At 44.5% G+C, this 13,204-nt stretch overlaps 1 protein-coding gene across 2 annotated transcripts; it reads left to right on the top strand.

Moving 5' to 3' along the window:
* The first annotated feature begins 1,890 nt into the window (after nucleotides 1-1,890).
* On the top strand, nucleotides 1,891-13,166 carry LOC126045930 (protein 4.2-like). Of its 2 annotated transcripts, XM_049817617.1 has the most exons (13): nucleotides 2,542-2,923; nucleotides 4,847-5,032; nucleotides 5,726-5,956; nucleotides 6,552-6,670; nucleotides 7,400-7,522; nucleotides 7,925-8,102; nucleotides 8,485-8,623; nucleotides 8,997-9,100; nucleotides 9,414-9,656; nucleotides 10,485-10,802; nucleotides 11,114-11,274; nucleotides 11,705-11,838; nucleotides 12,776-13,166. In XM_049817617.1, the coding sequence occupies exons 1-13, from the start codon at nucleotides 2,914-2,916 to the stop codon at nucleotides 12,924-12,926; spliced, it is 2,097 nt and encodes a 698-aa protein (XP_049673574.1). In that variant the 5' UTR covers nucleotides 2,542-2,913; the 3' UTR covers nucleotides 12,927-13,166. The 2 variants fall into 2 exon arrangements, with proteins under 2 accessions (XP_049673573.1, XP_049673574.1); XM_049817616.1 differs by having other exon boundaries at nucleotides 1,891-2,923; nucleotides 11,114-11,838; nucleotides 12,776-12,900.
* Nucleotides 13,167-13,204: the final 38 nt, after the last annotated feature.

Here is a 13,204-nt window from a genome sequence, read left to right as displayed (position 1 = left end):
GTTTTAACCACGAAAATATAAGGAACACAAATACTTGTATGTACACTTTAGAAGTACCTATCAACATGTCTCTAAGTTCAGAGTGCCTGCATAGGCATACAAATTGCTGGTTGTGTACAGCAAAATAGTGCACCAATCCAAACCCAATTTTTTGACAGTGCAGTTACAATTGCAACATATAGAAATGGCTGCACCATTTTAGTACCATCAGTAATGCAGACTATTTTGGGTTTCCCTTTGCCAAACACAAGTGCTGAATCAGACATGAATGGCATTTGAACTAGAAGATGAAACAACTAACAGAAAACCAACATATGAGAAACCCATATTCCAGACAGAAAGGTGATTCACAAGTAGGAAAATCTCAGCACTTCTGCTGAATGTTTTGACCTCTGTAGTGGCCAATTCCTGTGTCTTTGTCTCAGATCTTGGATAGAAAACCTCAGCTATCTAATTTAGGACTACAAATTTTCAGCAGGTGGAATGCCTGAACAAGCACTAGAGTGCAGCATGCAGAAGTCTCTTCTGTGTGCTAACCTTTTCAGTGGGCCTTTTTAGCCCATTTCGTTGTAAGAAAAGAGACAAAGGGACAATAAGTAGTTCTCTGTTCACTACAAAGTGCATCCTCCATAGCAAATACTACTTGCAATTGCCAATTTGACCAAGAGATGGTACTATGTGTATACACAGCCATTACAAGGCAGTGGTGATGGGATAAATACCTGCTTGTATCTAAACCACTCTCCAATTTAGATATGCATAAACACGTATACTGCAAAGGTGCTTTTAAAAACACTGATCATGCAAACAAAGTCAGAGGTTTGAGCACTATCAATTGGCTTATAATTTGCATACACTTAAAGAGCATGAATCACTCATTACATACTGTATTTAGCTCTTTATATAAAAACCAAGTTCAAGACACATACTAAAATCACACATAATTGATATTGAAAAATGTATGTTGACAATAAACTCACGGAATTTTCTGGAAGATCTCCCCAGTGTGCTTATATTTAGTGTTTCCCAATTTCTGCAAATCTGATGACGTCCATGCTTCCTAATAAAAGTGAAAGCAGTCAAAGCTTACATAAGGTAGCAATGGGCCCTTGCCACAAAGAAGGGTAATGATTTCCTGGGATGCATAAGGTAAAGTATTGCCAGCAGGTCCAGGGATGTGATCCTTCCCCTTTATTCGGCACTGGGGAGCCCACACCTGCAGTGCTGTGCCAAGCGCTGGGCTTCCGAGTACGAGAGACATGGACATACTGGAGGGAGCCCAGCAAAGGGCCACAAGTATTATGAAGGGACTGGAGAACTTCACATATGAGGAAAGGCTGGCAGAGCTGGGACTGTTCAGCCTGGAGAAGAGAAGGCTTAGGGCGGGAACTTGTCAACGTATACAAATAGCTGAAGGGAGGGTGAAAAGAGGACAAAGCCAGGCTCTTTTCAGTGGTGCCCAGTGACAGGACCAGAGGCAATGGGCACAAACTGAAACACAGAGGTTCCCTCTGAACACCAGGAAACACTTTTTCACTATGAGGACTGGCACAGCTTGCCCAGAGAGACTGCGGAATCTCCATCGTTGGAGATATTGAAAAGCCGTCTGGACATGGTCCTGGGCAACCAGCTCTAGGTGGCCCTGCTCAAGCTGTGGGGGTTGGACAAGATGACCTCCAGAGGTCCCTTCCAACCTCAACCATTCTGCAATTCTGGTGAATCTATACAATTAAGGCTATGCTTTAAATGACTAAAACTAAGAGAGTTTGTGTTTAGCTTAAATGATGCATATAAGCAAGCAATTGTAAAGTTTAATATGCAAATACTAAGAAAAACACTGAGCTCACTGGACCATGTTGTGCAGCAGCTATCTAATATAAGTCTAAATCTCATTCTAGAACAGCTGCAACTACCTCTGAATACATCAGTGCTTATGTAAGATATGGGTCCCTTTTTCCTATTGTACATGTGCCTACACTGATCTCTACATGCTATTTTACGGCCTAGTCACTCAATACCTTCAGATTCCTCTACAACTTTTCCAAAGCTGTCTCCCTCATCTTTACTACTCAGAATAACTAAGCAAGCTTTGCCACCTCATGTCTTTTTATCAGCTTCTCAAATTTTTCATTAATTTGTGGAAGATCATAGATTTCTGCAAAACTACTGGTGACTCACTCCACAGTGAAAACTCTTTATTTCTGCTGTCTTATTTCCCATCTTTTGACCAATTATTTATCAATGCAGTGACCTTCCTTGTATATTACGGCAACTTTAAGAATATGTTTAGTACAAGTCTCCAGTGTGATATTTTTAAATAGTCTGCAATATGCTACAGAAATTTTACTTTTTTTTAGTTGTTGCTTTTAACAAGTTTCCTCATTTTGAAGTGGTTTCACTTTTTTGAATTAGGCACAAGGGCAATGGATGTATTAACTTTTTTTTTTTTTAAACTCCTTGAAGGGTTTAGGGTTTAAGTAGCTTAGGGTCAATGCTGGAGAGCAGCTCTTCAACACATATTTGAAGCGCATCCTGCGCATTATTGTTTAGAGCCATGATTTGCATTTCCTACTCTGGGGTCCCCAGTGCACAGCTCTTTGAAGAAATTGTCACCAGCTGTCTTTAAAGCCTTCACATACCACTGTGGAATTTAACCTCATTTGTAGGTAGGAAAAGTCGCCCCTTTCTGTGGGTCTCCTTTGCGTGGTCTGAGAGATAAGAGTCTTCAACTTCTGCACAGCAGGCCAGCAAGATAAGCTGAAGGAGAGGTGGCAACATCATGTCCCACCCTGTATAAAGAAATTGAGCAAACAACTTTGCAAGTGGATAATTTTTAAAGAAAGTTGAAGGAAGGAGCCATCATCCACCAGAGCAAGCAGGAGGTGAAGACCTTCACGCTACAGGGAACTAGACATGGGCCAAGGTAAGCAAAAATCACTTTGATTAGTCCCAAGCATTTGGCAGTTGTCTGTCAGGAAAAACAACTGTCCCTGCTCCAAGACAGTGCTTGTGAGGGTTGTAGAAAAGGTGAGCTTCTTACAAGGCAGGAGCCAAGAAAGTGCTCTTAAGGCTGAGGGAGTTCAATTTGCACGGAAGACTGCAAGAAAAGGGACAGCAAACAAAAGATGGTATCAATGCCTAATACGAATTTGAGAGAAGCAGTAAGAGGCAGCCAAGGCAGACATGTGAGAGTTTGGAAGCAAAGGCAAGAGAATTATCCTTATCATAGGGGATGGGGGCCAGGGGGTGGGGGAAGGTAAGCCAGACTACAAAACTGAAGCAGAGAGATGCTTAAGTGTTTTAGCCACTTCAGCAAGGAGAGGGTCCAGGTTCAAAGTAACCTTGAAGGAAGTGACAATATGATCCAAGAAAAGTCATATGAAGGAGAGGGAGCCAGACTGCATGAGTCACCAGTCTACAAGACAGCCAGAACAGACATCTTCATCGCAGAGAAAACAACATATGAGGTCAGAGCTGGCTCTGTAAAGCTTAAACTGGTACAGGGCTATGAACTGGGAACAGCTATAAAGGGATTTGAAAGCCAGACCAGAATCATTCACTGAAAACAATGCATGACAGAATTCATATAGCAAAAAAGAAACAAAGAACACAAACCAGTGGGACTCCCACAACAAACACAGAAGGGACAACAGCAATGAGAGAAGGTATCAATGCAGAGGACAAGGCAAGTTAGACATAAGGAGAGAGCAGACCAATGAAAACTGCAAAGAGTAGTAGATGTGGCTTTAGCACAGGAACAATGGCTTTAGATAGCAGGTGAATGCTCTGTGGATTTTTTTTATTTTTTTTTAGCTGGAACAAAGGGAGGAGCTTGGGTCAGCAAGGGGAGGTATGTGACAGGATGTGTCATAGAAGGGGCAGCAGTTACAACCTATGGGTCCAAGGATCTTAGCGATGAGTTGGGAGCTGAAGAGATAAGTGAGGTCAGGATGATCCCAAGGCTGAGAAAAACCAGGGTGTTATCTGCTTCTCAGCAAGAAGTCTGGAAAGATTAAGAACACCACCAAAACCAGAAGAAAAGTACAAGTATATAATCACACTACAGCCATTGAGCACCAAATTGGGTGCTTGACATTGTGACAATTTTTTTCTCTCTTCTGGTGCTGGACAGAAGCATGTATGATGCATGTATAGGAGGGAGGAGGAAGAGCTCTTCTGTCTCCTGCAGCTCTGGGTGTGAGAGTGCCAACTAATGTGCTGCAAAGAAGGAACAACTGGTGTTTGATTTGCTGTGATCCAGCACAGTTCCAGGACTACACAGCCACATTGCATTTGAACCAGCAGTGAAGTCTGCACCAGTCTTTGGTGCATATCAGACATAGTGCAATAACTGCTGGAAGAGCTTGCACCCACATCACAAGTGGGGTAAAACAGCTTGTCTTCTGTGCACAATTTCAGCCATGTATCCACGTGGAGAGATTGCTGCTCTGAGTGCCATGGGGGCCCTTGAGTACACAGATTAAGACTCCAAATGTAGTCACAGTGCATGCTCAGTACTAACCACATAACCTATCATTTGAAGGCTCAGGTCTGTTCCATGTCCTTTCCTGGGCAGGAAGGAGCTTTTACATAATCACTTGGTTCACTTAATGATGCTAAGGTATAAGCAAAGGCAGCTCATTAGCCACTTGACACAAGAACAACCAAGCTCAGTGTGAAGGCCCTTACAGGGGTCCTTACTGGGCAGAAAGTCTCAAAGGCAGGGGGGTACTGACTGAGTGGAAAAGCACATGAACAGCTGTTTGTGCATCTCAGGATGAGGCCCAGGGCCAGACTGCCGGCCGCTCACAGCCCCAAATTCATTCTGTATCTTCTTACACTATAGGTCTGAGCATCGAAAAATGTGATTTCAAGATCACAATGAACAACAATAACCACCACACAGAAGAAATCAGCACTGAAAGGCTTATGGTGAGGCGGGGGCAGCCATTCACTATCACTGTGAGCTTCTCAGCTCCAATACACAACTACCTGCGGCAGCTGAAGAGGACCCTCCTCATAGTACAGACAGGTAACATCATTACCATACCTATCACAGCTCTGGTCCTCCAGCCACCTGAAGAACAGAACTGGTGGCAAAAGCCACGTCCAGAGCTGGACAGAGGTGCCCACATTTAGAAGGGAGGCCAGTGAACTGTTTTTCTAAGGCAGAGTCTCCTGCTGCTGGGACTGCATGGTCAAAACTAGATCTCTTTCCAGAAGAGACACTGCAGGACAATAACCAATGCACGTTCACTACTCTATGGTTTGAAAGTACTCATGGGATCTCTCCTCTCTCCTGGCTTTTGGTTTAGTAATGTTCAAACTTAGCTAGCCTGTTACAGATGTTTTCTGTTAGAGTGTTTTCTAGTGAGACCTCTGAGAACGGCAGCAGCATTCAGCCCCAGCTTGTTTTACCATAATCTGAGCATTTGCCTGTGACTTTTGTTATAAGATACTGAATGCCAGGAGCAGGAGGTCTGCACCATTCTGGCTGTTCCTGGTTTCTACAAATCTATGAAATACACATCCCACTTTCAAACATGGAGGCCTGAGTGCAGTACTAACCTTAGGAAGATTCTGTATGCATTAAGCTGGTAAAGGGTTAAAGACTCTCTCCCAAGAAAGGAGAGCTATGGCTCCAAATATAGACAAAGTCCCTGCAATCTGCATAGGGTGAGGCTGCATGTCTAGAACAGACACAACCAGATCTCTTTGGCTGCAGGATCACATCCTTCCAAAGCAGATGGAACCCAGACTGAGTTTCCCATCTCCAGCCTGGGAGACCAGAAGCAGTGGAGCGCAGCACTGGAAGAACAGGACCCATGCTTCTGGACGATCTCTGTGAACGCACCTGCCAATGCTCCCATTGGCCAGTACGCTCTGCTTTTACATGCCTCCAAGTCCAACTGTCTCCTGGGCAACTTCACGCTTCTCTTTAATCCCTGGTGCCGAGGTATGTGGTCAGAAACAGAAAGGCAGGCTGGGATCAGTCACTTCATGAAAACAGCTTTTGAGCTCTGGCACTCTGCCTTCATGGAATTGGAGGCTGACTCACCTAGTGCTCCCTGCCACTCCTGCCCTGCTCCTCACAGCACCTTAGGAAGGAGGTAGGGCTAATAAAAGCTCAAAGCTGCCTGCCTCAGCACTTCTGCCCCATTCCTGGAGTACTCCTGTCCTCCTCCCAAGGGAAAAAATGTTTGATAAAGTGTTTCCTATAATTAAGATTTTAGGGTGAGTCAAGATTCTAATTGGTCTGATTAAGGCCACTCTATCTGTCTAAGGAATAGAGAAGTCAACAGCCAGCAGAGTAAAAGAGCTAGCTAGTACAATAGCCTAGGTCTGGAGGAACTTTTTGAACAAGGAAACAGAGATGACAATTAAATTCTTCTTTCCTGTCTGATTCAGAATAATTGGTATTTTTCCAGGGCAGAATGCCAGGGACTGCTGAAGTCCCTGGAGTGCAGTGAAGTCTGCTGATGTTAAGAGACATGCAAGTGCATCTGAGACCAGGAATGCTTTCTTCCTGATGCTTTTTTCCTCTAATCCAGATGATGAGGTGTTCTTGGCTAATGAGGCACAGCGGCAGGAGTACATTTTAAACCAAGAGGGTGTCATCTACTTGGGGACTGAAAATGCAGTCCTAGCACAACCCTGGGACTTCAGTCAGGTAAGAGGTCCAATATGTCTGCTCTCTTACAGCCACCAGCAGAGGAAGGGTGCGTATCTCCTGTGTGTACAGGATGCTACCCATTTCCATGCTGTGGCTTTGATGAAAGAACCTGATCCCTGCACTCACTGTCTTTGTCTAAGCCTCTGCAGGAGAACAGGGACCTGTGTATGAAGTCCCATAACCCAGTATATGTAATTTTAGCTACCTTCTCAGGCTGCCCTCTATGATGAAATGCATTGACCTATATCTGGGTCTTGTGTGCCTTCCTTTCATCAGCAGATATAAAAGCATTTAACAGAGCTTAGTAACAGTGTCTCTATTTTACAGGTAAAGTGAGGACAAGTAGATCTTCCAATTTGCCCAAGGCCATCTGACACAGCCACTGATTAGAACGGAATTTTACTCCACTTTAGTGCCACCAGATCACAGAAGTACCTCTGTGCCAACCTAGAGGGTGCTCCAGAAAAGCAACAGTTTCCCCTCAATCAAGGGATGCAGTATTACACTAATGCATTTCCCACCTTGCTTCAATAAAGCTGTAGGTCTGCCTTTAGTACGTTGTGCTCCCCCTCCATATTTCTGCCTGGAGTTATCCTCCACAGCCCACTTATACAAGACTATCAGCAGAAAGGGAGAAATAATCTGCACAGTTACAAACCCTTGCAGGGACTCCAGAAAACAAAATGTTCAGGCCGAATTTCCTGAAATGATGTGTTCTTATTTCAGTTTGAGGAGGATATTGTTGACATCTGCTTCATGCTGCTAGATGTAGGTGAACGCCATCAACAAGACAAGGATCACACCCAGCGCAAGAACCCTATTTACATCTGCCGCACAGTTGCTGCCATGGTAAGGAAAGCAGACAGCAGCCCTGACCCTAGCAGAGGAGACCTGAATGCAGAGCAAAGACTAGCATCTTCTCAATCCCAGTTTATGGCAACCCACTGACCAAAGAGGAAGCCTGCCCAGGGCTGTTCAAAACAACACCTCCTGCCCATCTCCAGCCCTTTCTGATATTCCTGCCGCAGACAAGTAGTGCTGAAGAAGTTTCTTAGCAATGACAATACACTTACTGAATAAATCTCAGGGGATACTGTTGCACCTGTTCTGCTCAGTCATGACCTTCACGCTTTGCACAAAAAATCGTTTTGGTTTCATCTGCCTTGGGAGTAGCTTCATCAAACAGGATGAGGTTTACCTACCAAAGAGAGCCAATTCCTTAATCTGTCCTTCTCTCTTCCTTCCCTGCAGCTGAACTGTGATGAGTTTAGAGGAATCCTGACAGAATGTGGCACTGGGAAATACTATAATGGGACACCACCTTCCAAGTGGCTGGGAAGCAGACCCATCCTCCAGCAGTGGGTTGCATCGCAATACAAGCCTGTCCGCTATGGGCAGTGCTGGGTGTTTGCTGCAGTCATGTGTTCAGGTACAGTGGTGGTTCAAAGTCTTTTGTGTTGAGCAAAGCCTTATTTGTTCTGCAGAACCTCTAGCATATGACTAAATTCCTGGATTAACACAGATCCCAGTAACATAACCTCTAATCTTTAGGTGAGAGGCAGATCCTCGGAGTTTCCTCATCAACATTCAGCATCGCTAGCTTTGAGATAACAGAGTATCAGTGCACACCATTCACAGAATGCATCTATGATAGCTTATTTCCTGAGGGGGCAATGCCTCTTGCAAAGTCCAAACAGCAGGCCTGGTGCCATTCCTAATAGGCCTAGCACCAAAAAAGGCTCTACATCCATCAGCAGAGGCACTCTTAGGGGAGGATGCACAACTGATTCACAGCTCTTTCTTCCACACAGTTCTGAGGTGTCTGGGAATTCCTACCAGGGTGGTCACAGGCTTTACATGGGCTCACAACACTAACAGCAGCCTGAGTGTGGACGAGTATTATGACGAAGATGGGACACTGCTTACACAAGACAAGAGTGCCCGTGTCTGGTAAGAAAACATGGCAGGGCCCAAGCAAGAATTTGAGACAATACCTGGATCTAGGAAATGATAGAGGGGGAAAAGAAAGACGTAAACAGCTGCAGGGGGATGGATAGAAGACAGCTCAGCTGAGATCCTGTCTACATGACCTGTTCTTGAGAAACTGCTGCAACCCAAACTGAAGAGTGCCCTATTACTAGCACCCAAAAAGGAAGAATGATAGTCTGGTCCACCTGGAGAAACTCCACTTGTGTCAAAACCCATGGTCTCTGCTCTCGTCAGCATGTGCTGAGCTCTTTCAAAGGAGCATTAATTGGCTAAAACTTTACTGTACCTCAGGGCTCAGTCCCTTGGTATAAGCACGTGATGTTGTCTCTTGCAGGACCTTCCACGTTTGGAACGAATGCTGGATGGCACGAGCAGGCTTGCTACAAGAGTACAGTGGGTGGCAGGCACTGGATGCCACCTGCCAGGAAAAAAGCACAGGTAAGGTATCAAAGCCGGGCTTAGGGGGGCGGGGGGAGCGGAGCAGGGAGCAAATAAAGCAGTTCAATACTCCTCCCTTCCCCAACTTCCAGTGGAAGGATGCAAAAGGACAGGGACTCACCCCGTTGACTTTAAGCACTAAATCATCATTCATGTTTGGTTTGTGCAGCTTGTGTAGCTCTAAGAGCTCTATCACAGCACTGCTCCCTAATGTCCTCCTAGACACTTCACCACTCCCAATATAGGTCTAAACTAGGCATGGGTCTGATTGGTAAAACATCTGAATCTTAGCTGGGCCTCATTTTCTCTTCAGGTCCATCCTTCTGTGGGCCAGCCCCTGTTCAAGCCATCAAGAAAGGAGACACAGAAGTTGATTATGATGTCTGCTACTTCTTTGCTGCCCTCAATGCCAAGTGCCAGGTCTGGATACAAAAAGCAGATGACACCCTCAAGCCAGCTCTCGGTGGCACAAAGTACATTGGCAACAACATCAGCACCAAGAGCGTGGGCAGTGAACGCTGCGAGGATATCACACACAGCTACAAGTATCCTGAAGGTACAGGGTAGGCAAGTGGCTGAGCCCATTCCCTGCCAGTGTTACAAGTGAAGATTAAAGGACTAGAGAACAGAGCCATACCAGAGCATTAGGGTCATCCACTTCTCACTACTTCCCCTTCCTGAATGGCACAGGAACACCTTAATCTTGCTGTCTACAGAAACAAAGCATAGGTCATACCCCAAATTTCATCCTGCTTAATTACATTAACCATCTCTCTAGAAGGCCATGCCTTTCTTCACCACACACTTTCCTGTTCCTGTCTGGAAAACCTTCTTTCCTGATTTCTGTTACCTGTACACTCTGTACATTCACCTCCCATTACCCTTGTAATATATATATATATATTTCAGATTCCAGCTTTCTGAAAAGGACTGTTGTGCTCCTAGACATTGTCTCAATCCCCCCCTCAAAAAGCAGCTCCCCCTTTAGACCCTATTACCGAGCGTTGTTTCCCTGACGCAAGCCTACCATCTCATCTTAGCCTATGGCATGTTGTCTCCTTGGCAGCAGTCCACCACAAGAGAACACAGTACCATGCCCTACCTACAGCCTTTTTTACTCTGACAGATGTTAGCACCAAGGTGCTTTAAAAACTATGACATATCTTTCCAAGTAAAATCTTTCAGGTACATCCAATTAATGTCCTGTCAGCTGAAATTCTTGAACCGCTCCAACCATAAGCACGACAGGATATCTCTCTATGCTTTTAGAAACCGTTATCTACAGTACTGCCAGGATAATTCAACGCCATCCTTCTGCATTTACTGCTTCACACTAGTAAACAGGAAAGAATACTAAAATATGTGCTCCCTTCTTTTGTGACAGGTTCTCTTCAGGGAAAAGAAGTATTTGACAAAGCCTACAGAAATATAAAGAAACTTGAGACAACCAGCAGCATCAGCAAAACACATTTTAGCTCCATTCCTACTGCCCTCGAAGAGCCTAACCTTTTCGTCCACCTCCAGTCACAGAGTTCTCCGCTACTGGGACAAGATGTTCCGCTTTCCATTGAAATGTTTAACCACAGTGGTGGAGAAAAAGCTACTGACCTGATAGTTGGGGCCCAGTCTCTACATTATAATGGTGTGCCCATTACCCAACTTTGGAAGGAAGAGTTTCATTTTATCCTCAAAAGCAACGAAGGTAAGGACTGTACTGGGTGCATGGCTAGAAACGTACATCTAGTCATCTCACTTCAGAAAAAATGCACTTAGCCATAAGATTACAAAAGGTTGGCGGAATAGTTCATTGTAGGTGATTGAAATAAAACACTCTGGCAACATCACCATAGAGATTTTGAATCTGCAAATCCAGTTGAGATCACTTAAGCTTTTAAATGCTGCAGCTTTTAGTACAATGTTGGGCACTAAATACTCCTAGGTGCCACACAGGGTACGACCAGACTGTACTCATCATCTGCGTTGACATCTGTATTTCACCACTCTCTATTCCAGCTAACAACCTGCAAGTCTCTGTGCCTTACTCACAGTACAGAAAAGAGTTGGGAGAGAACCATCTGCTTAGGCTGACTGCCATGCTGAGAGTCGAGGACTCTTTCTACATATACTTTGCACAGGAAGAGATCAGCATTTGTGATCCCGCTCTCACTATTGAGGTTAGATCGGTTTATCACTCTGTTACTGCAGTAGTTGAGAAAACAGCTTTCATAGTCATAAGCAGCAAAAAAATTCTGCTGGGTTGGGTGGCTCTCCTCATGCTGTCTTCTTTCAAAGTACTGAGACATCAGTTTGGGAAAGGTGAGTTGTGCCACACCGTTGTATACAGTACTCCCATGCCTACCTTGTCTATGTGTGAGCTTAAGGAAATCCCAATGACTCTTAACTCACTCACCAGTCTAGAAATCAGAGACTGCAGAAGGAAACTGCAGCAGAAGACTGTAGTTGAGAAGAAAGTAACCTGGACTTTGCCTCTTCTGGCAAAGCTCAGGCTGAGACCTCTGGCACCAAAAAGTCATTTATCTCCCTTTAATCACAGAAGCCGCTCTTTCCTTCTCTCAGTTTCAGCTCATTTCTTTCTTTCAACAGTTTCCAGAAAACATGGTACAGTATCAGCCAAGCATAGCAAAGATCAGCCTCCTGAACCCTCTCACCGAACCCTTGGAGAAGTGTGTGATAGTGGTGGCAGGGCGAGGGCTCATTTACAAACAAAGACAGTACAGGTAAGTGCAAACTGATTGATCTAAATGGAAATTATAATGGTAAATGGAAATGGTAAATGCAAAAAGAGACACAATACAAGCTAAAGAAAACCTTGCACAGGAAAGGCTGTCCCCAAAAATAAGCAGGCAACAACATGACAGGAAGAGACTGCTATAGCATGAAAGCCCCCAGGCATCCTGTCCTTAATTTACAGATAATATGTAAGATTTTCACACTGAAAAGGAGAAAAGCCAGATAACAGAACTTTCAACAGATGTGCAATATGTAAGTTGAAGCCAGTATGACATTTGTGAAAGCTTCAACCCCAAAGGCCTAGACAGCAGAAGGAAAGCCCCCTGCCAACAAAAAGGGTAACAAGAAGTACCACAAGACTTAGGCAGAAATACACATTAAAGATGACAACAGTTATAGATTACTGAAATGAGCTACAACACTTAGAAATTATTTGCTGTTGTTGAGAAATCAATTGCTTTTTTGCTAGCCACTTGAAGATCTGTAAGTAGGGTAAAACGATACCATTTGTGACATCTTTCCACCCGTTACCCATTACTGTCAGCAATAAAGACAGTCCCTGGGTACAATTTTAACAGCATCTTCCCCTTCTCTACTGAAGAAGGCGGCTAACCCAACTTAGCCAAGAGTCATCCAAAAAGGCATGCTCTCCTTCACATGAAAGAACTCGCACATCTCTCTCAAGAAGCTGCATTAGGACAAAGTAACCATAGATACCTCCATGGGAAATACAACCCTCCTGTCGTCTACCCCTCCCAAACTACTGTCAGATCACAATTCCATCATGGTAGTTTAGATAAGATTATTTTTTTTTCTTTCCTTTTTTTGGCACCATACTCCTGTCTAGCAAATGCATCTCCAGGGCCCTAGGAACCAGAAATACAAAGAGATGTGCTTCCTGTATAATCCCTTCTTGCCTTTCAGGCTGGACTCTGTACAACCTAAAAGCATTCGACAGCTGCAAATCCCATTCACCCCCACCCAAGCAGGGCCCAGAAGACTCACTGCACATCTTACCTGCCTTCAACTCCAGAACCTGAAGAGCTACAAAACTATCGATGTTGCAGCTGCCTGATGCCCAGCTTAGAACAGGTCCTGCAGTCCTGTTTACAAAAGAGTGGTCATGATCTGTGCCCTGATCTTAGGCAAGCATAGATGTTAACAGTTTAATTAAAGTTGCATTTAAAACCATGTCTGACTTTGATTATTTGTACAAACTCAACTCTCTCCCATCTGCCACTATGCCCACCCTCCAGTTTTATAAGTTGAACCTTACTGTGACAAAGATGTGCTAAGTGCTCAAGCAGATGCAGCATTTCTCACCATGCATATGTGCTGAACCCACCCCTGCTT

This window comes from Accipiter gentilis, chromosome 14 (assembly GCF_929443795.1).
Source record: "Accipiter gentilis chromosome 14, bAccGen1.1, whole genome shotgun sequence".
Classification (NCBI taxonomy): Eukaryota; Metazoa; Chordata; class Aves; order Accipitriformes; family Accipitridae; genus Astur; species Astur gentilis.
The sequence above is the reverse complement of the archived record's forward strand: the minus strand, read 5'-3'. Positions and strand labels throughout refer to the sequence as shown.